This window comes from Somniosus microcephalus, chromosome 20 (assembly GCF_052327205.1).
Source record: "Somniosus microcephalus isolate GS21.2 chromosome 20, FLI_Smic_1.0, whole genome shotgun sequence".
In the NCBI taxonomy this organism is placed as follows: domain Eukaryota; kingdom Metazoa; phylum Chordata; class Chondrichthyes; order Squaliformes; family Somniosidae; genus Somniosus; species Somniosus microcephalus.
Genome location: NC_141006.1, coordinates 8,475,911 through 8,498,973, shown reverse-complemented (window position 1 = coordinate 8,498,973; position 23,063 = coordinate 8,475,911). Strand labels below are relative to the sequence as shown.

General features: G+C 53.0%; 1 protein-coding gene across 1 annotated transcript in view; it reads left to right on the top strand.

Moving 5' to 3' along the window:
- The first annotated feature begins 327 nt into the window (after positions 1-327).
- Positions 328-23,063, top strand: part of LOC147103042 (cornifelin-like) — a 109,487-nt gene continuing 86,751 nt past the window's right edge. The window contains exons 1-2 of the mRNA XM_085962315.1: positions 328-430; positions 12,250-12,416. Of these exons, the coding sequence (XP_085818441.1) occupies positions 12,311-12,416 (106 nt within the window). The 5' untranslated portion in view covers positions 328-430; positions 12,250-12,310. The remainder of the gene's footprint in view (positions 431-12,249; positions 12,417-23,063) is intronic.

Here is a 23,063-nt window from a genome sequence, read left to right as displayed (position 1 = left end):
CGCAATGGGGGAAAGGTGTAGATGCGCTGGTCCTCCTCCAGGGGTATCCGCTGCCTGGTGTTTTATGCCACCTTCTCCTGCAAGAAAGAGAGTTATGTTAGTGAGCCTTACACTCTATCTTACACTGAGTTTTACTCTGCATCTCGCTCCGAGTCTCAGTCCGAGTCCCACTTCGAGTCTCACTCTGAGCTCTGTTTCCTTTGCCTATCACTCTATAACTCAGCAGTAAGAACAGACACTGGGACTAAATATTGCTCAATCACAGCCTGGGAGTCACTCAGTAGCACTTGTGAGCGAGTCTATTGGTTCGGGTTGTGTTACGCTGCACATGCCCAGTCGCAAAACTTCTCCTTCTCACTTCCACTTTCCTATATTTAAATGACCTGATCACAAGCTTCTGGCTCACAGAAATAATTCTTGCTTCTGACAAGTGAGTGATTTACTTTGTTTTACATTTTAAGGATCTGTTGCTTCAGTTGTTTGATGTGTAAGCTCCCAGTTTACTTATTTTTGAAAATCTCCCCTCCTCACCTGAAAAACAAAGACTTGCATCTCTACGGTGCTTTTCTTGACCACCGGAGTCCTAAAGCGCTTTACAGCCAATTAAACACTTTTTGCAGTGTAGTCACTGTTCTAATGTAGGAAATGTGGGAGCCAATTTGTGCACAGCAAGCTCCCACAAACAGCAATGTGATAATGACCAGATAATCTGTATTAGTGATGTTGATTGAGGGATAAATATTGGCCAGGACACCGGGGATAACTCCCCTGCTCTTCTTCGAAATAGTGCCCTGGGATCTTTTACACCCACCTGAGAGAGCAGACGGGGCCTCGGTTTAACATCTCATCTTAAAGTCAGGACCTCTGACAGTGCAGCACTCCCTCAGCACTGCACTGGACTGTCAGCCTGGACTTTTATGCTCAAATCTGTGGAGTGAGACTTGAACCCACAACCTTCTGACTCAGAGGCCAGGATGCTAACCTTTGCTGTGATCTGGTTCCCAAATTCAAGATTATCACTAGGCTATTTGACCACGGAGCACATCGCAGCTGAACCCAGCCCTGTTTTTGTGTCCCTACTGTGCCTAGAAATTAGGCCAGAGAGGGACCAATATTGAGTGGGGATCTGTACCACCGATTCTCTGCCCATTCCGATTCTCAGGCGGGCTTCGATCTGGTGAGCTGTGGCTCAGTGGGCAGCACTCTCACCTCTGAGGCAGAAGGTTGTGGGTTCAAGTCCCACTCCAGAGACTTGAGCATAAAAATCTAAACTGACGCTTCAGTGCATTACTGAGGACCCCACTGCACTGTCGGAGGTGCCGTCTTTCAGGTGAGATGTTCTTAAACCGAGGCCCCGTCTGCTCTCTCGGGTGGACGTCAAAGATTCCCAGGGCACTATTTTGAAGAAGAGCAGGGGAGTTCTCCCCGGTGTCCTGGCCAATATTTATCCCTCAATCAACATCACTAAAACAGATTACCCGGTGATTATCACATTGCTGTGTGTGGGAGCTTGCTCTGTGCAATTGGCTGCCGCGATTCCTACATTACAACAGTGACTACACTTCAAAAAGTACTTCATTGGCTGTAAAGCTCTTTGGGGTGTCCTGAGGTCGTGAAAGGCGCTATATAACTGCATCTTTCTATTTTGGGAGGTCTGTGATTAAAATAGTTATAAAAGTTTAAATAGCCTTGTTGAATTTCAGTCACTGGTCGGTTTTATTTTGCATCCTGTCATCTGCCAATTGATTGCAGTGCATTTCACAATGGTCCTTTTACTGTAATTCAGTGTCTGTGGGGTCTGGTGTCTGTGGGGTCTGGTGTCTGTGGGGTCTGGTGTCTGTGGGGTCTGCTGTCTGTGGGGTCTGCTGTCTGTGGGGTCTGGTGTCCGTGGGGTCTGGTGTCCGTGGGGTCTGGTGTCCGTGGGGTCTGGTGTCTGTGGGGTCTGGTGTCCGTGGGGTCTGCTGTCCGTGGGGTCTGGTGTCCGTGGGGTCTGGTGTCCGTGGGGTCTGGTGTCCGTGGGGTCTGGTGTCCGTGGGGTCTGGTGTCTGTGGGGTCTGCTGTCTGTGGGGTCTGGTGTCTGTGGGGTCTGGTGTCTGTGGGGTCTGGTGTCTGTGGGGTCTGCTGTCTGTGGGGTCTGGTGTCTGTGGGGTCTGGTGTCTGTGGGGTCTGGTGTCTGTGGGGTCTGGTGTCTGTGGGGTCTGGTGTCTGTGGGGTCTGGTGTCTGTGGGGTCTGCTGTCTGTGGGGTCTGGTGTCTGTGGGGCCTGGTGTCTGTGGGGTCTGGTGTCTGTGGGGTCTGCTGTCTGTGGGGTCTGCTGTCTGTGGGGTCTGGTGTCTGTGGGGCCTGGTGTCTGTGGGGTCTGGTGTCTGTGGGGTCTGCTGTCTGTGGGGTCTGGTGTCTGTGGGGTCTGGTGTCTGTGGGGTCTGCTGCCTGTGGGGTCTGGTGTCTCTGGGGTCTGGTGTCTGTGGGGTCTGGTGTCTGTGGGGTCTGGTGTCTGTGGGGTCTGGTGTCTGTGGGGTCTGGTGTCTGTGGGGCCTGGTGTCTGTGGGGTCTGGTGTCTGTGGGGTCTGGTGTCTGTGGGGTCTGGTGTCTCTGGGGTCTGGTGTCTGTGGGGTCTGGTGTCTGTGGGTTCTGCTTTCTCTCCCTCTCTTCTCCTTCCCCATTTCAATGACTTCCTCCAGAGAGAAAACGATTCTCTCAGTTGCTGCAGCGTTGGGCTGTACAGCTTGGGCGGTGACAGGGGTCCAGGAGCTGAGGTTTCAGCTCTACCTGTCTTTGTGGCATCAGCAGGGTTCAGTTTTGGTCTCCGTATTACAGAATGGCCATCGAGTTATTGGCAGGACCCCAGAGAAGGACAACAGGGCTAGTTCCTGAACTTAGAGGATGGAGTAAAGATAGTCTACCCTAGAGAAGAGGAGGGTGATTGCTGACTTGATCAGGGAGATTTAAGATTTTTAGGGCTATAGACCTAAGATAGTCTCCTGTTGGACACAGATTACGAGGGCCAGCAACAGTTTAAAGTTAAGAGTGTCAACGGAAAATATGCAATTTAGATACTTAATAGGAGGGTGATCGAATCGTGGAACAGAGTACCAGCGGGGAACGAAACACTGAGGCCATGCTGACTGACTTTCTCTGTTAGGATCTCTCACTTTTCTCCTCTTCCTCTTCCTCTTTGTTTTGCTCTCCTGTGCCCTTCTGCCGATTCCCCGCCCTTCTCTGTGATGGCCGTGTATGCTCACTGATGGCGTAAGCAGCTTTATTCACCTACTGTCCCCACTCAATAAATAGGATGGAGAAAGGAGGAGGGAAAGTGCCCCCTCCCCTCAATTGTGGACTGAAAAATATAAACAGAGAAGCAAAGAATCATAGAGGCTTCCAGCACAGTAGGAGGCCATTCAGACCGTTGTGTCTGTGCAGCTCTTTGCGAGAGCAATCCGAAACTAATCCCACTGCCCCGCTCTCTCCCCATAGCCCTGTATCAATCCCAAATTAATCCCACTGCCCCGCTCTCTCCCCATAGCCCTGTATCAATCCCAAATTAATCCCACCGCCCCGCTCTCTCCCCATAGCCCTGTATCAATCCCAAACTAATCCCACTGCCCCAATCTCTCCCCATAGCCCTGTATCAATCCCAAATTAATCCCGCTGCCCCGCTCTCTCCCCATAGCCCTGTATCAATCCCAAATTAATCCCACTGCCCCAATCTCTCCCCATAGCCCTGTATCAATCCCAAACTAATCCCACTGCCCCAATCTCTCCCCATAGCCCTGTATCAATCCCAAATTAATCCCGCTGCCCCGCTCTCTCCCCATAGCCCTGTATCAATCCGAAATTAATCCCGCTGCCCCGCTCTCTCCCCATAGCCCTGTATCAATCCGAAATTAATCCCGCTGCCCCGCTCTCTCCCCATAGCCCTGTATCAATCCCAAACTAATCCCACTGCCCCGCTCTCTCCCCATAGCCCTGTATCAATCCCAAACTAATCCCACTGCCCCGCTCTCTCCCCATAGCCCTGTATCAATCCCAAACTAATCCCACTGCCCCGCTCTCTCCACATAGCCCTGTATCAATCCCAAACTAATCCCACTGCCCCGCTCTCTCCCCATAGCCCTGTATCAATCCCTAACTAATCCCACTGCCCCACTCACTCCACATAGCCCTGTATCAGTCCGAAAATAATCCCACTGACCCACTCTCTCCCTATAGCCCTATATCAACCCTAAACTAATCCCACTGCCCCGCTCTCTCCCCATGGCCCTGTATCAATCCTAAAGTAATCTCACTGCCCCAAACTTTCCCTATAGCCCTGTATCAATCCCAAACTAATCTCACTGCCCTGCTCTCTCCCCATAGCCCTGTATCAATCCCAAACTAATCTCACTGACCCACTCTCTCCCCAAAGCCCTGTATCAATCCCAAACTAATCCCACTGCCCCGCTGTCTCCCCATAGTCCTGTATCAATCCTAAACTAATCCCACTGTCCCGCTCACTTCCCATAGCCCTGTATCAATCCTAAACTAATCCCACTGCCCCACTCTCTCCCCATAGCCCTGTATCAATCCCAAACTAAACTCACTGTCCCGCTCTCTCCCCATAGTCCTGTATCAATCCCAAACTAATCCCACTGCCCTGCTGTCTCCCAATAGCCCTGTATCAATCCCAAACTAATCCCACTGCCCCGCTCTCTCCCCATAGCCCTGTATCAATCCCAAACTAATCCCACTGCCCACTCTCTCCCCATAGCCCTGTATCAATCCCAAACAAATGCCACTGCCCCGCTGTCTTCCCACAGTCCTGTATCAATCCCAAACTAATCCCACTGCCCCGCTTTCTCCCTATAGACTTGTATCAATCCCAAACTAATCCCACTGCCCCGCTCTCTCCCCATAGCCCTGTATCAATCCCAAACTAATTCCACTGCACCGCTCTCTCCCCACAGTCCTGTATCAATCCCAAACTAATCCCACTGTCCCGCTCTCTCCCCATAGCCCTGTATCAATCCCAAACTAATCCCACTGCCCCGCTCTTCCCATAGCCCTGTATCAATCCCAAACTAATCCCACTGCCCCGCTCTCTCCCCACAGTCCTGTATCAACCCCAAACTAATCCCACTGCCCTGCACTCTCCCCATAGCCCTGTATCAATCCCAAACTAATCCCACTGCCCCGCTCTCTCCCCATAGCCCTGTATCAATCCCAAATTAATTCCATTGCCCCGCTCTCTCCCCACAGTCCTGTATCAATCCCAAACTAATCCCACTGCCTCGCTCTCTCCCCATAGCCCTGTATCAATCCCAAACTAATCCCACTGCCCCGCTCTCTCCCCATAGCCCTGTATCAATCCCAAACTAATCCCACTGCCCCTCTCTCCACATAGCCCTGTATCAGTCCGAAAATAATCCCACTGACCCACTCTCTCCCCATAGCCCTATATCAACCCTAAACTAATCCCACTGCCCCGCTCTCTCCCCATGGCCCTGTATCAATCCTAAAGTAATCTCACTGCCCCAAACTTTCCCTATAGCCCTGTATCAATCCCAAACTAATCTCACTGCCCTGCTCTCTCCCCATAGCCCTGTATCAATCCCAAACTAATCTCACTGACCCACTCTCTCCCCAAAGCCCTGTATCAATCCCAAACTAATCCCACTGCCCCGCTGTCTCCCCATAGTCCTGTATCAATCCTAAACTAATCCCACTGTCCCGCTCACTTCCCATCGCCCTGTATCAATCCTAAACTAATCCCACTACCCCACTCTCTCCCCATAGCCCTGTATCAATCCCAAATTAAACTCACTGTCCCGCTCTCTCCCCATAGTCCTGTATCAATCCCAAACTAATCCCACTGCCCTGCTGTCTCCCAATAGCCCTGTATCAATCCCAAACTAATCCCACTGCCCCGCTCTCTCCCCATAGCCCTGTATCAATCCCAAACTAATCCCACTGCCCACTCTCTCCCCATAGCCCTGTATCAATCCCAAACAAATGCCACTGCCCCGCTGTCTTCCCACAGTCCTGTATCAATCCCAAACTAATCCCACTGCCCCGCTTTCTCCCTATAGACTTGTATCAATCCCAAACTAATCCCACTGCCCCGCTCTCCCCATAGCCCTGTATCAATCCCAAACTAATCCCACTGCCCCGCTCTCTCCCCATAGCCCTGTATCAATCCCAAACTAATTCCACTGCACCGCTCTCTCCCCACAGTCCTGCATCAATCCCAAACTAATCCCACTGTCCCGCTCTCTCCCCATAGCCCTGTATCAATCCCAAACTAATCCCACTGCCCCGCTCTTCCCATAGCCCTGTATCAATCCCAAACTAATCCCACTGCCCCGCTCTCTCCCCACAGTCCTGTATCAACCCCAAACTAATCCCACTGCCCTGCTCTCTCCCCATAGCCCTGTATCAATCCCAAACTAATCCCACTGCCTCGCTCTCTCCCCATAGCCCTGTATCAATCCCAAACCAATCCCGCTGCCCCGCTCTCTCCCCACAGTCCTGTATCAATCCCAAACTAATCCCACTGCCCCGCTCTCTCCCCATAGCCCTGTATCAATCCCAAACTAATCCCATTGCCCCGCTCTCTCCCCATAGCCCTGTATCAATCCCAAACTAATCCCACTGCCCCGCTCTCTCCCCATAGCCCTGTATCAATCCGAAACCAATCCCACTGCCCCGCTCTCTCCCCATAGTCCTGTATCATTCCCAAACTAATCCCGCTGCCCCGCTCTCTCCACATAGCCCTGTATCAATCCCAAACTAATCCCACTGCCGCACTCTCTCCCCATAGCCCTGTATCAATCCCAAACTAATCCCACTGCCCCACTCACTCCACATAGCCCTGTATCAGTCCGAAACTAATCCCACTGACCCACTCTCTCCCCATAGCCCGATATCAATCCTAAACTAATCCCACTGCCCCGCTCTCTCCCCATGGCCCTGTATCAATCCTAAACTAATCTCACTGCCCCAAACTTTCCCTATAGCCCTGTATCAATCCCAAACTAATCTCACTGCCCTGCTCTCTCCCCATAGCCCTGTATCAATCCCAAACTAATCTCACTGACCCACTCTCTCCCCAAAGCCCTGTATCAATCCCAAACTAATCCCACTGCCCCGCTGTCTCCCCATAGTCCTGTATTAATCCTAAACTAATCCCACTGTCCCGCTCACTTCCCATAGCCCTGTATCAATCCTAATCTAATCCCGCTGCCCCGCTCTCTCCCCATAGCCCTGTATCAATCCCAAATTAATCCCACTGCCCCAATCTCTCCCCATAGCCCTGTATCAATCCCAAACTAATCCCACTGCCCCAATCTCTCCCCATAGCCCTGTATCAATCCCAAATTAATCCCGCTGCCCCGCTCTCTCCCCATAGCCCTGTATCAATCCGAAATTAATCCCGCTGCCCCGCTCTCTCCCCATAGCCCTGTATCAATCCGAAATTAATCCCGCTGCCCCGCTCTCTCCCCATAGCCCTGTATCAATCCCAAACTAATCCCACTGCCCCGCTCTCTCCCCATAGCCCTGTATCAATCCCAAACTAATCCCACTGCCCCGCTCTCTCCACATAGCCCTGTATCAATCCCAAACTAATCCCACTGCCCCGCTCTCTCCCCATAGCCCTGTATCAATCCCTAACTAATCCCACTGCCCCACTCACTCCACATAGCCCTGTATCAGTCCGAAAATAATCCCACTGACCCACTCTCTCCCCATAGCCCTATATCAACCCTAAACTAATCCCACTGCCCCGCTCTCTCCCCATGGCCCTGTATCAATCCTAAAGTAATCTCACTGCCCCAAACTTTCCCTATAGCCCTGTATCAATCCCAAACTAATCTCACTGCCCTGCTCTCTCCCCATAGCCCTGTATCAATCCCAAACTAATCTCACTGACCCACTCTCTCCCCAAAGCCCTGTATCAATCCCAAACTAATCCCACTGCCCCGCTGTCTCCCCATAGTCCTGTATCAATCCTAAACTAATCCCACTGTCCCGCTCACTTCCCATAGCCCTGTATCAATCCTAAACTAATCCCACTGTCCCGCTCTCTCCCCACAGTCCTGTATCAATCCCAAACTAATCCCACTGCCCTGCTGTCTCCCAATAGCCCTGTATCAATCCCAAAGTAATCCCACTGCCCCGCTCTCTCCCCATAGCCCTGTATCAATCCCAAACTAATCCCACTGCCCACTCTCTCCCCATAGCCCTGTATCAATCCCAAACAAATGCCACTGCCCCGCTGTCTTCCCACAGTCCTGTATCAATCCCAAACTAATCCCACTGCCCTGCTGTCTCCCAATAGCCCTGTATCAATCCCAAACTAATCCCACTGCCCTGCTGTCTCCCAATAGCCCTGTATCAATCCCAAAGTAATCCCACTGCCCCGCTCTCTCCCCATAGCCCTGTATCAATCCCAAACTAATCCCACTGCCCACTCTCTCCCCATAGCCCTGTATCAATCCCAAACAAATGCCACTGCCCCGCTGTCTTCCCACAGTCCTGTATCAATCCCAAACTAATCCCACTGCCCCGCTCTCTCCCCATAGCCCTGTATCAATCCCAAACTAATTCCACTGCACCGCTCTCTCCCCACAGTCCTGTATCAATCCCAAACTAATCCCACTGTCCCGCTCTCTCCCCATAGCCCTGTATCAATCCCAAACTAATCCCACTGCCCCGCTCTTCCCATAGCCCTGTATCAATCCCAAACTAATCCCACTGCCCCGCTCTCTCCCCACAGTCCTGTATCAACCCCAAACTAATCCCACTGCCCTGCTCTCTCCCCATAGCCCTGTATCAATCCCAAACTAATCCCACTGCCCCGCTCTCTCCCCATAGCCCTGTATCAATCCCAAATTAATTCCATTGCCCCGCTCTCTCCCCACAGTCCTGTATCAATCCCAAACTAATCCCACTGCCTCGCTCTCTCCCCATAGCCCTGTATCAATCCCAAACTAATCCCACTGCCCCGCTCTCTCCCCATAGCCCTGTATCAATCCCAAACTAATCCCACTGCCCCGCTCTCTCCCCATAGCCCTGTATCAATCCCAAACTAATCCCACTGCCCCGCTCTCTCCCCATAGCCCTGTATCAATCCCAAACTAATCCCACTGCCCCGCTCTCTCCACATAGCCCTGTATCAATCCCAAACTAATCCCACTGCCCCTCTCTCTCCCCATAGCCCTGTATCAATCCCAAACTAATCCCACTGCCCCGCTCTCTCCCCATAGCCCTGTATCAATCCCTAACTAATCCCACTGCCCCACTCACTCCACATAGCCCTGTATCAGTCCGAAAATAATCCCACTGACACACTCTCTCCCCATAGCCCTATATCAACCCTAAACTAATCCCACTGCCCCGCTCTCTCCCCATGGCCCTGTATCAATCCTAAAGTAATCTCACTGCCCCAAACTTTCCCTATAGCCCTGTATCAATCCCAAACTAATCTCACTGCCCTGCTCTCTCCCCATAGCCCTGTATCAATCCCAAACTAATCTCACTGACCCACTCTCTCCCCAAAGCCCTGTATCAATCCCAAACTAATCCCACTGCCCCGCTGTCTCCCCATAGTCCTGTATCAATCCTAAACTAATCCCACTGTCCCGCTCACTTCCCATCGCCCTGTATCAATCCTAAACTAATCCCACTGCCCCACTCTCTCCCCATAGCCCTGTATCAATCCCAAATTAAACTCACTGTCCCGCTCTCTCCCCATAGTCCTGTATCAATCCCAAACTAATCCCACTGCCCTGCTGTCTCCCAATAGCCCTGTATCAATCCCAAACTAATCCCACTGCCCCGCTCTCTCCCCATAGCCCTGTATCAATCCCAAACTAATCCCACTGCCCCGCTCTTCCCATAGCCCTGTATCAATCCCAAACTAATCCCACTGCCCCGCTCTCTCCCCACAGTCCTGTATCAACCCCAAACTAATCCCACTGCCCTGCTCTCTCCCCATAGCCCTGTATCAATCCCAAACTAATCCCACTGCCTCGCTCTCTCCCCATAGCCCTGTATCAATCCCAAACCAATCCCGCTGCCCCGCTCTCTCCCCACAGTCCTGTATCAATCCCAAACTAATCCCACTGCCCCGCTCTCTCCCCATAGCCCTGTATCAATCCCAAACTAATCCCATTGCCCCGCTCTCTCCCCATAGCCCTGTATCAATCCCAAACTAATCCCACTGCCCCGCTCTCTCCCCATAGCCCTGTATCAATCCGAAACCAATCCCACTGCCCCGCTCTCTCCCCATAGTCCTGTATCATTCCCAAACTAATCCCGCTGCCCCGCTCTCTCCACATAGCCCTGTATCAATCCCAAACTAATCCCACTGCCGCACTCTCTCCCCATAGCCCTGTATCAATCCCAAACTAATCCCACTGCCCCATTCACTCCACATAGCCCTGTATCAGTCTGAAACTAATCCCACTGACCCACTCTCTCCCCATAGCCCTATATCAATCCTAAACTAATCCCACTGCCCCGCTCTCTCCCCATGGCCCTGTATCAATCCTAAACTAATCTCACTGCCCCAAACTTTCCCTATAGCCCTGTATCAATCCCAAACTAATCTCACTGCCCTGCTCTCTCCCCATAGCCCTGTATCAATCCCAAACTAATCTCACTGACCCACTCTCTCCCCAAAGCCCTGTATCAATCCCAAAATAATCCCACTGCCCCGCTGTCTCCCCATAGTCCTGTATCAATCCTAAACTAATCCCACTGTCCCGCTCACTTCCCATAGCCCTGTATCAATCCTAATCTAATCCCACTGCCCCACTCTCTCCCCATAGCCCTGTATCAATCCCAAACTAAACTCACTGTCCCGCTCTCTCCCCATAGTCCTGTATCAATCCCAAACTAATCCCACTGCCCTGCTCTCTCCCCATAGCCCTGTATCAATCCCAAACTAATCCCACTGCCCCGCTCTCTCCCCATAGCCCTATATCAATCCCAAACTAATCCCACTGCCCACTCTCACCCCATAGCCCTGTATCAATCCCAAACTAATCCCACTCAACCGCTCTCTCCCCATAGCCCTGTATCAATCCCAAAATAATCCCATTGCCCACTCTCTCCCCATAGCCCTGTATCAATCCCAAACTAATCCCACTGCCCCGCTCTCTCCCCATAGTCCTGTATCAATCCCAAACAAATCCCACTGCCCCGCTCTCTCCCCACAGTCCTGTATTAATCCCAAACTAATCCCACTGTCCCACTCTCTCCCCATAGCCCTGTATCAGTCCCAAACTAATCCCGCTGCCCCGCTCTTCCCATAGCCCTGTATCAATCCCAAACTAATCCCACTGCCCCGCTCTCTCCCCACAGTGCTGTATCAACCCCAAAGTAATCCCACTGCCCCGCTCTCTCCCCATAGCCCTGTATCAATCCCAAACTAATCCCACTGCCCCGCTCTCTCCCCATAGCCCTGTATCAATCCCAAACTAATCCCACTGCCCCGCTCTCTCCCCACAGTCCTGTATCAATCCCAAACTAATCATTCTGCCCTGCTCTCTCCCCATAGCCCTGTCTCAATCCCAAACTAATCCCACTGCCCCGCTGTCTCCCCATAGCCCTGTATCAATCCCAAACTAATTCCACTGCCCCGCTCTCTCCCCACAGTCCTGTATCAATCCCAAACTAATCCCACTGCCCCGCTCTCTCCCCATAGCCCTGTATCAATCCCAAACTAATCCCACTGCCCCGCTCTCTCCCCATAGCCCTGTATCAATCCCAAACTAATCCCACTGCCCCGCTCTCTCCCCACAGTCCAAGGTCCAACATTACTCATAGTCCAGGAATGGGTGGTATAGTTAGAAAAGCTGGAGAATTAGCGCAAGGCTAAACTTGTGGTTCTGGCCTCTGTGATGATGTCACTGATGAAGGCGGAGCCCAGGGTATTTCCTTTGACGTGCCATGCCATTGGACCAGCCTGCACACCAATCAGGAGCCACCCTGCACCAGCCCACTGCATGGGCTGACTACTCGACCCGTGGCAAAACATTCTTCCCCCTTTCATTCTTTGTTTCACGTCAAAATGTATTGCTCTCTGACTTGTTCATTAACACTTTTGTTGTATTGTTCATCTTGTCCTGCCAAACAAAAGAAACTGAGAACCTGCGAATGTTCCTCCTGTCTGTTTACAGGTTGAAATGAACTGTGTTATTATGGTGTTAAGAGCTTTGTTCCCATCGGTGCTGTTTGCCCAGTGTAACCATTCATGTTGATGTTGCAGCCCGCTCAGGACCCTCTCGGCTCTTTCCCACGAGTACCTCTGGGTATCAGCAGTTGTGAACATGGCCAACATCATCACTCAACAGCCTAGCACTGAACGTCATCCACTGATAGGCTCCGAGTTATGGAGCACGGGACTGTGCAGCATATGTGACGATGTGCCCATCTGTAAGTACCATGATCTGCAGGCAGGGGAGAGGGTCAGGGCGGGGATCAGGGCAAGGGCACTGGTGAGGGTCAGGACGAGAGTTTGGGTGAGAATCAGTGCGAGGCCGGGGGTGAGGGGGAGGGTGAGAGTCAGGGTGAGGCGGGTGCGAGGGTCAGGGCGAGGGTCAGGGTGAGGCGGGTGCGAGGGTCTGGGCAAGGGGCAGGGCGAGGGTCAGGGTGAGGCGGGTGCGAGGGTCAGGGCGAGGGTCAGGGCGAGGGTCAGGGTGAGGCGGGTGCGAGGGGCAGGGCGAGGGGCAGGGCGAGGGTCAGGGTGAGGCGGGTGCGAGGGTCAGGGCGAGGATCAGGGTGAGGCGGGTGCGACGGTCAGGGTGAGGTTCAGGGTGAGGCGGGTGCGAGGGGCAGGGTGAGAGTCAGGGTGAGGCGGGTGCGAGGGTCAGGGTGAGAGTCAGGGTGAGGCGGGTGCGAGGGGCAGGGTGAGAGCCAGAGTGAGGCGGGTGCGAGGGTCAGGGTGAGGCGGGTGCAACGGTCAGGGTGAGGATCAGGGTGAGGCGGGTGCGAGGGGCAGGGTGAGGATCAGGGTGAGGCGGGTGCGAGGGTCAGGGTGAGAGTCAGGGTGAGGCGGGTGCGAGGGGCAGGGTGAGAGTCAGGGTGAGGCGGGTGCGAGGGGCAGGGTGAGAGTCAGGGTGAGGCGGGTGCGAGGGTCAGGGCGAGGGTCAGGGTGAGGCGGGTGCGACGGTCAGGGTGAGGATCAGGGTGAGGCGGGTGCGAGGGGCAGGGTGAGAGTCAGGGTGAGGCGGGTGCGACGGTCAGGGTGAGAGTCAGGGTGAGGCGGGTGTGAGGGGCAGGGTGAGGGTCAGGGTGAGGCGGGTGCAACGGTCAGGTTGAGAGTCAGGGTGAGGCGGGTGCGAGGGGCAGGGTGAGAGTCAGGGTGAGGCGGGTGCGAGGGGCGGGGTGAGAGTCAGGGTGAGGCGGGTGCGATGGTCAGGGTGAGAGTCAGGGTGAGGCGGGTGCGAGGGGCAGGGTGAGAGCCAGGGTGAGGCGGGTGCGAGGGTCAGGGTGAGGCGGGTGCAACGGTCAGGGTGAGGATCAGGGTGAGGCGGGTGCGAGGGGCAGGGTGAGGATCAGGGTGAGGCGGGTGCGAGGGTCAGGGTGAGAGTCAGGGTGAGGCGGGTGCGAGGGGCAGGGTGAGAGTCAGGGTGAGGCGGGTGCGAGGGGCAGGGTGAGAGTCAGGGTGAGGCGGGTGCGAGGGTCAGGGCGAGGGTCAGGGTGAGGCGGGTGCGACGGTCAGGGTGAGGATCAGGGTGAGGCGGGTGCGAGGGGCAGGGTGAGAGTCAGGGTGAGGCGGGTGTGACGGTCAGGGTGAGAGTCAGGGTGAGGCGGGTGTGAGGGGCAGGGTGAGGGTCAGGGTGAGGTGGGTGCAACGGTCAGGTTGAGAGTCAGGGTGAGGCGGGTGCGAGGGGCAGGGTGAGAGTCAGGGTGAGGCGGGTGCGAGGGGCAGGGTGAGAGTCAGGGTGAGGCGGGTGCGACGGTCAGGGTGAGAGTCAGGGTGAGGCGGGTGCGAGGGGCAGGGTGAGAGTCAGGGTGAGGCGGGTGCGAGGGTCAGGGTGAGGGTCAGGGTGAGGCGGATGCGAGGGGCAGGGTGAGGGTCAGGATGAGGCGGGTGCGAGGGTCAGGGTGAGAGTCAGGTTGAGGCGGGTGCGAGGGGCAGGGTGAGAGTCAGGGTGAGGCGGGTGCGAGGGGCAGGGTGAGAGTCAGGGTGAGGCGGGTGCGAGGGGCAGGGTGAGGGTCAGGGTGAGGCGGGTGCGAGGGGTAGGGTGAGAGTCAGGGTGAGGCGGGTGCGAGGGGCAGGGTGAGAGTCAGGGTGAGGCGGGTGCGAGGGGCAGGGTGAGAGTCAGGGTGAGGCAGGGGCAAGGGGCAGGGTGAGAGTCAGGGTGAGGCGGGGGCAAGGGGCAGGGTGAGGTGGGTGCGATGGTTAGGGTGAGAGCCAGGGTGAGGCGGGTGCGAGCCAGACTTGCTTCGGTTACTGTGCAGAGATCAACTGTAAACGCGTGCAATCATCGGGCAGCTCTTAGACTTTTCTGCAGTGCGAGGAATTCAGTCCGGTATCACAGCGGGGCAGCAGTGAGGTAGCGTCAGGCAGCATTTCGGCGTTCCTGGTTTTCTCACAGTGCAGGGAGCAACCGTTGGTGTCTCTCTGAACTCCCACAGGAAGCCCACACAACAGGAAGGGCCTCCAGTCCCTGAATGTACAGATTGTGTGACAATCCTGCACATCAAAATAAGATACTTGCTGCAAACTGCATTTCAACTTCAGAATTAGTAAAGGAATAATCGGGTGTTTTTCTAATTGAGCGTAAACACTAACACACTCCTGTGGATCCACTGTAAACATGAACACACTCCTGTGGATCCTGTGTAAACACTAACACACTCCTGTGGATCCTGTGTAAACACTAACACACTCCTGTGGATCCTCTGTAAACACTAACACACTCCTGTGGATCCTGTGTAAACACTAACACACTCCTGTGGATCCTGTGTAAACACTGACACACTCCTGTGGATCCTGTGTAAACACTGACACACTCCTGTGGATCCTGTGTAAACACTAACACACTCCTGTGGATCCTGTGTAAACACTGACACACTCCTGTGGATCCTGTGTAAACACTAACACACTCCTGTGGATCCTGTGTAAACACTGACACACTCCTGTGGATCCTGTGTAAACACTAACACACTCCTGTGGATCCTGTGTAAACACTGACACACTCCTGTGGATCCTGTGTAAACACTAACACACTCCTGTGGATCCTCTGTAAACACTAACACACTCCTGTGGATCCTGTGTAAACACTGACACACTCCTGTGGATCCTCTGTAAACACTGACACACTCCTGTGGATCCTCTGTAAACACTGACACACTCCTGTGGATCCTCTGTAAACACTGACACACTCCTGTCGATCCTGTGTAAACACTGACACACTCCTGTGGATCCTGTGTAAACACTGACACACTCCTGTGGATCCTGTGTAAACACTGACACACTCCTGTGGATCCTGTGTAAACACTAACACACTCCTGTGGATCCTGTGTAAACACTGACACACTCCTGTGGATCCTGTGTAAACATTAACACACTCCTGTGGATCCTGTGTAAACACTAACACACTCCTGTGGATTCTCTGTAAACACTAACACACTCGTGTGGATCCTCTGTAAACACTAACACACTCCTGTGGATCCTGTGTAAACACTAACGCACTCCTGTGGAGCCTCTGTAAACACTAACACACTCCTGTGGATCCTGTGTAAACAATAACACACTCCTGTGGATCCTGTGTAAACACTAACACACTCCTGTGGATCCTGTGTAAACATTAACACGCTCCTGTGGATCCTGTGTAAACACTGACACACTCCTGTGGATCCTGTGTAAACACTAACACACTCCTGTAGATCCTGTGTAAACACTGACACACTCCTGTGGATCCTGTGTAAACACTAACATACTCCTGTGGATCCTGTGTAAACACTAACACACTCCTGTGGATCCTGTGTAAACACTAACACACTCCTGTGGATCCTGTGTAAACACTGACACACTCCTGTGGATCCTGTGTAAACACTAACACACTCCTGTGGATCCTCTGTAAACACTAACACACTCCTGTGGATCCTGTGTAAACACTAACACACTCCTGTAGATCCTGTGTAAACACTGATACACTCCTGTGGATCCTGTGTAAACACTGACACACTCCTGTGGATCCTGTGTAAACACTAACACACTCCTGTGGATCCTCTGTAAACACTGACACACTCCTGTGGATCCTGTGTAAACACTAACACACTCCTGTGGATCCTGTGTAAACACTGACACACTCCTGTGGATCCTCTGTAAACACTGACACACTCCTGTGGATCCTGTGTAAACACTAACACACTCCTGTGGATCCTCTGTAAACACTGACACACTCCTGTGGATCCTGTGTAAACACTAACACACTCCTGTGGATCCTGTGTAAACACTAACACACTCCTGTGGATCCTGTGTAAACACTAACACACTCCTGTGGATCCTCTGTAAACACTGACACACTCCTGTGGATCCTGTGTAAACACTAACACACTCCTGTGGATCCTGTGTAAACACTAACACACTCCTGTGGATCCTGTGTAAACACTGACACACTCCTGTGGATCCTGTGTAAACACTAACACACTCCTGTGGATCCTGTGTAAACACTAACACACTCCTGTGGATCCTGTGTAAACACTAACACACTCCTGTGGATCCTGTGTAAACACTAACACACTCCTGTGGATCCTGTGTAAACACTAACACACTCCTGTGGATCCTGTGTAAACACTAACACACTCCTGTGGATCCTCTGTAAACACTGACACACTCCTGTGGATCCTGTGTAAACACTAACACACTCCTGTGGATCCTGTGTAAACACTAACACACTCCTGTGGATCCTGTGTAAACACTAACACACACATATTGTCAGGAATGACCCATGTTCTGCCTCGCCTCGCCACCAGAGGGCACCATGAACTCTTAATTGGTTCCTTCTTTATTCCTAACTGTACTCACCTGTGCATGGTTATATGCCTACTATTTAAGTGGTGCTTAGTTTATGTACATTGCTCAGTCTTGAGTTTCACTGCCTTGTGATCCTCTTGCTGGCCTGCTAGCCTGTATCTGTGCTGTTGTTATTTTATTTATTTCAAGTAAAGTCTATCATTGTTTTTGCATCCTAACCTCTGCCTCAGTTTGCCTTCCTGCAGTTGGGTTCACCAAGTTCCATTCCTCACAGCAAGACTGAGCCAAACATGGACCCAGCAGAGAAGGACCAATGGCTACGACAAGTCTTTGAACATCTACAACTGGACTTGGACGAACTGCGGTGCCTCGCCACGTCATTCTCCCGAAGCCAGAAACAGCTGGAGGCCCTCGTCATTGCTTTCCATCAGAGCCAGAGTCAGGCGACCCAAGCTACTCCAGCACCGTTACCTGCTCCTCCGGTTTCGCCTCCCCCTCTGAAAGAACCCCGATTACCTGCAGCCGAGCGCTACGACGGTAACCCGGGAGGATGTCGAGGCTTTCTAACCCAGTGTTCCCTGGCTTTCCAACTGCAAGGTTCATTATTTCCCCGTGACCGTTCCCGAGTAGCCTACATCATTTCGCTACTCACCGGCAAAGCACTTACCTGGGCTACGGCCGTCTGGGAACAGCAAACTCCGGCATGTTCAAACTACCAACTTTTCTCTGAGGAAATGAGAAGGGTCTTTGATCATCCTGTCAGTGGGAGAGAGGCATCTAACAAACTGCTTCGGCTTTGCCAGGGGGCTCGTAGCGTTGCGGACTTCGCCATTGAGTTTCGCACTCTCGCGGCAGAGAGCCAATGGAATTCGGAGGCGCTCATTGCCACTTTTCGCCATGGTCTCATGAATGAAATCAAGGACGAACTGGCTTCCAGAGATCCGGTGAGTGATTTGGAGTCTCTCTTTGATATCTCCATTCGAGTGGATAATCGTCTCCGTGAGAGGCGAAGAGAACGCCGCTCCTTTTTCACCCCACTTCCGGAGACAAGAGCCTTCCCTGCTTCGAAGCCATCCGAGAACCTCCGAGCCATCCCGAGTCCATCTTTGACTGATCCAGAGGAGCCCATGCAGTTGGGAGTAACTCGTCTCTCGCAGCCTGAACGTGATCGCCGAATGAGAGAGGGATCTTGCCTCTATTGTGGGGAACCGGGCCACTTTCGCTCTTCTTGCCCAAAGTTGGTGGGAAAAGCCAGGGCTCATCCAGGACGGAGGGACCTGAGATGAGCGTAGCCATCCCTCCCGGTCCCACTGTTTCTAGGGTCCTGCTGGCATCCTCCCTTTTCTGGGGCAATCAACAACATGATCTTAAGGCCCTGGTGGATTCTGGGTCCGATGGTAACTTCATGGATCTGGGTTTAGCTAAACAGCTCAAGATTCCCCTGACCCATCCAGTTCACCCCCTCACTGTTATCGCCCTGGATGGAAGACCCCTGGGCTCCGGAACTATTCACCATCTTACTGCCCCCTGTGTTTGGGCGTGGAAGGACAACATTTCGAGACCATCCAATTCTCCCTTATCCACTCTCCCCGAGTTTCCATTAGTTCTGGGTTACCCTTGGTTGGCCTGCTATAATCCACGCATGGATTGGGCCGCCGGCCGGCTTACGGAATGGGGCTCCGCCTGACATACGCTCCAAGTCTCCTTCCCAGCCCCAGGAGCCCCCATCGCACTCTGAATTGTCCCGAGTGCCTCCCGAGTATGAGGATTTAAAAGAGGTCTTCAGTAAGGTTCGAGCCACATCACTTCCCCCTCATAGGCCATATGACTGTGCCATTGACTTCCTGCCTGGGACATGCCCACCTAGGGGTAGGATCTTCTCCCTTTCTGCTCCAGAGACCGCCGCCATGGAGGATTACATCCGTGACGCCCTCGCCGCTGGCTTCATCCATCCGTCCACCTCTCCTGTTGGTGCCGGTTTTTTCTTCGTGAGTAAGAAAGATGGAGGTCTCCGCCCCTACATCGACTACCGTGGCCTTAACAAGATTACTATAAAAAACTGTTATCCTCTTCCGCTCATGTCGACGGCCTTCGAGCTACTGCAGGGAGCCACAGTCTTCACAAAATTGGATCTCTGCAACGCCTACAACCTCATCCGCGTCCGCGAAGGGGACGAGTGGAAGACGGCATTCAACACACCTACCGGGCACTAGGAGAACCTGGTCATGCCTTTTGGATTGGCCAACGCCCCTGCTGTGTTCCAGGCGCTCATCAACGACGTCCTCCGAGACATGCTGAATCGCTTTGTCTTTGTCTACCTGGACGACATTCTTATTTTCTCCAAAACTCTTCACGATCATGTCCAGCATGTAAGGCAAGTCCTGCAACGTCTGCTTAATAACCTCTTGTTTGTCAAGGCTGAGAAGTGTGAGTTTCACGTTTCCACGGTTTCATTCCTGGGCTGCTTCATCTCCAGCGGCAACATCCAAATGGATCCTGGCAAGACCCAAGCTGTCCGAGATTGGCCACCACCCACCTCTCTCAAACAGGTGCAACGCTTCTTGGGGTTTGCTAATGTCTATCGGAGATTCATCAGGAACTTTGGCACCATTGCTGCCCCTCTCAACGCCCTCACCAAAACAGCTTCCACCCAGTTCAGTTGGTCCGCTGAGGCTGCGCAGGCTTTCGAGGATCTCAAGCGGCGCTTCACGTCTGCTCCTGTCCTCGTGATTCCGGATCCCTCACTCCCCTTCATTGTCGAGGTGGATGCCTCTGATATTGGAGTGGGTGCCGTTTTGTCCCAGCGGTCTAACGACAACAAACTGCACCCTTGCGCCGCCTTTTCTCACCGACTCACTCCTGCAGAACGAAACTATGATATTGGAAACCGGGAACTACTAGCAGTTAAGTTGGCACTGGAGGAGTGGAGACATTGGTTGGAGGGGTCTAAACACCCGTTCATTGTCTGGACAGACCATCAGAATCTGGCCTATATCCAGGAGGCCAAACGGCTTAACTCTCGTCAAGCTCGCTGGGCACTGTTTTTCAATCGTTTCGACTTTGTCCTGTCATATCGTCCAGGATCCAAGAATCTCAAGCCTGATGCTCTCTCCAGGCAGCTTGATCCACCCGAGCCAGAACCAGAACCTATTCTTCCAACTTCTCGAATTGTAGCACCGGTTCACTGGGGGATCGAGACGCTGGTCAGAGAGGCGCAACAGAGGGAGGCAGACCCTGGCAACGGCCCACCAGGTTGCCTTTTTGCTCCCAACACAGCACGCTCACAAGTCCTGCAGTGGGGGCATTCGTCGCGACTCACCGGTCATCCAGGCACATCCAGGATGCTGGAGTTTCTTCGCAGAAGGTTCTGGTGGCCCACCATGGAGAGGGACGTAAAGGCATTCGTGGCAGCTTGTGCTATTTGTGCACGAAACAAGAACCCATGATCTCGCCCCCAGGGTTTGCTGCATCCTCTCCCCCATTCCCACCCGCCCCTGGTCACACCTCGCTGTGGATTTCATCACAGGCCTTCCACCATCTCAAGGCAACACCGTCATTCTGGTCGTCGTAGATTGCTTCTCCAAAGCCTGTCGCTTTCTGCCCTTGCACAAGCTTCCCTCAGCCCAAGAGACAGCCGAGCTCATGGTCCAGCATGTTTTCAGGTTGTTCAGTTTGCCTCTTGACATCATCTCTGACCGTGGTCCACAATTCGCCTCCCGGTTTTGGAGAGCTTTCTATAAGTCATTGGAGCTACTGTCAGCCTTTCCTCGGGTTTCCACGCTCAGTCTAACGGTCAAACAGAACGGATCAACCAAGACCTAGAGACGACCCTGAGGTGTCTCGTGTCCGCTAACCCTGCGACCTGGAGTCGTCACATCATCTGGGCTGAGTACACGCACAACACCTTGTGCTGCTCCCCCACAGGAATGTTGCCATTCGAGTGCCAGTTTGGGTTTCAGCCTCCACTGTTCCAGGAGCAGGAGCTCGAGGTGGGGGTTCCCTCCATGGAGAAGTTTGTCCAGCGCTGTCGACGGACCTGGAGGAGAGCCCGGCTGGCCTTACAACGAGCTTCTCGGCAGCGACAGATCCAGGCCAACTACCTGGTCAGAGGGTCTGGCTTTCTACGCAGGATCTCCCGCTGTGAGTGGAGTCCGCAAGCTGGCGCCCCGTTTCATCGGCCCCTTCATGGTGTTGAGGAAGGTCAACCTGGTGTCCTACGATCTCCAGCTGCCCCGCTCCATGCGGATTCATCCTACCTTCCACATCTCCCGGCTCCGGCCAGTGGCCATCAGTTCCCTGGCGCCCGCCAGGAGGCCTCCTCCTGCTCCCCGCATCATCGAAGGCCAGCCTGCCTACATGGTCCGTCGCCTGATGGACTATCGCCGGGTTCGTGGGGGCCTCCATTTCCTGGTGGACTGGGAGGGATATTGTCCGGAGGAACACTCCTGGGTCCTGGACCGGAACATCCTGGATTGCGACTTAGTGCAAAACTTTTTTCGTCGTCACCATGGACCTTCTGGGGGAACGTCAGGGGCCGTTCCTAGTGCGGGGGGTCCTGTCAGGAATGACCCAGGTTCTGCCTCGCCTCGCCACCAGAGGGCACCATAAACTCTTAATTGTGTCCTTCTTTATTCTTAATTGTACTCACCTGTGCATGGTTATATGCCTGCTATTTAAGAGGTGCTTAGTTTATGTTCATTGCTCAGGCTTGAGTTTCACTGCCTTGTGATCCTCTTGCTGGCCTGCTAGGCTGTATCTGTGATGTTGTTATTTTGTTTATTTCAAGTAAAGTCTATCTTTGTTTTTGCAACCTAACCTCTGCCTCAGTTTGCCTTCCTGCAGTTGGGATCACCAAGTTCCATTCCTCACACATATGGTTCCTCTGTAAACACTACCAGACTCCTGTGGATCCTCTGCAAACACTAACACAGTCCTGTGGAACCTGTGTAAAAACTAACATACACTTGTGGATCCTGTGTAAACACTGACACACTCCTGTGGATCCTGTGTAAACACTGACACACACTTGTGGATCCTGTGTAAACACTAACACACTCCTGTGGATCCTGTGCAAACACTAACACACACCTGTGGATCCTGTGTAAACACTAACACACTCCTGTGGATCCTGTGTAAACACTGACACACACCTGTGGATCCTGTGCAAACACTAACACACTCCTGTGGATCCTATGTAAACAATAACACAATCCTGTGGATTCTGTGTAAACACTGACACACTCCTGTGGATCCTGTGTAAACACTGACACACTCCTGTGGATCCTGTGTAAATACTAACACACTCCTGTGGATCCTGTGTAAACACCGACACACTCCTGTGGATCCTCTGTAAACACTAACACACTCCTGTGGATCCTGTGTAAACACCGACACACTCCTGTGGATCCTGTGTAAACACGAACACACTCCTGTGGATCCTGTGTAAACACCGACACACTCCTGTGGATCCTCTGTAAACACTAACACACTCCTGTGGATCCTGTGTAAACACTAACACACTCCTGTGGATCCACTGTAAACACTAACACACTCCTGTGGATCCTGTGTAAACACTAACATACTCCTGTGGATCCTGTGTAAACACTAACATACTCCTGTGGATCCTGTGTAAACACTAACACACTCCTGTGGATCCTGTGTAAACACTAACACACCCCTGTGGATCCTGTGTAAACAGTAACACACTCCTGTGGATCCTGTGTAAACAGTAACACACTCCTGTGGATCCTGTGAACACACTAACACACTCCTGTGGATCCTGTGTAAACACTAACACACTCCTGTGGATCCTGTGTAAACACTAACACACTCCTGTGGATCCTGTGTAAACACTAACACACTCCTGTGGATCCTGTGTAAACACTAACACACTCCTGTGGATCCTGTGTAAACACTAACACACTCCTGTGGAGCCTCTGTGAACACTGACACACTCCTGTGGATCCTGTGTAAACACTAACACACTCCTGTGGATCCTGTGTAAACACTAACACACTCCTGTGGATCCTGTGTAAACACTAACACACTTCTGTGGATCCTGTGTAAACACTAACACACTCCTGTGGATCCTG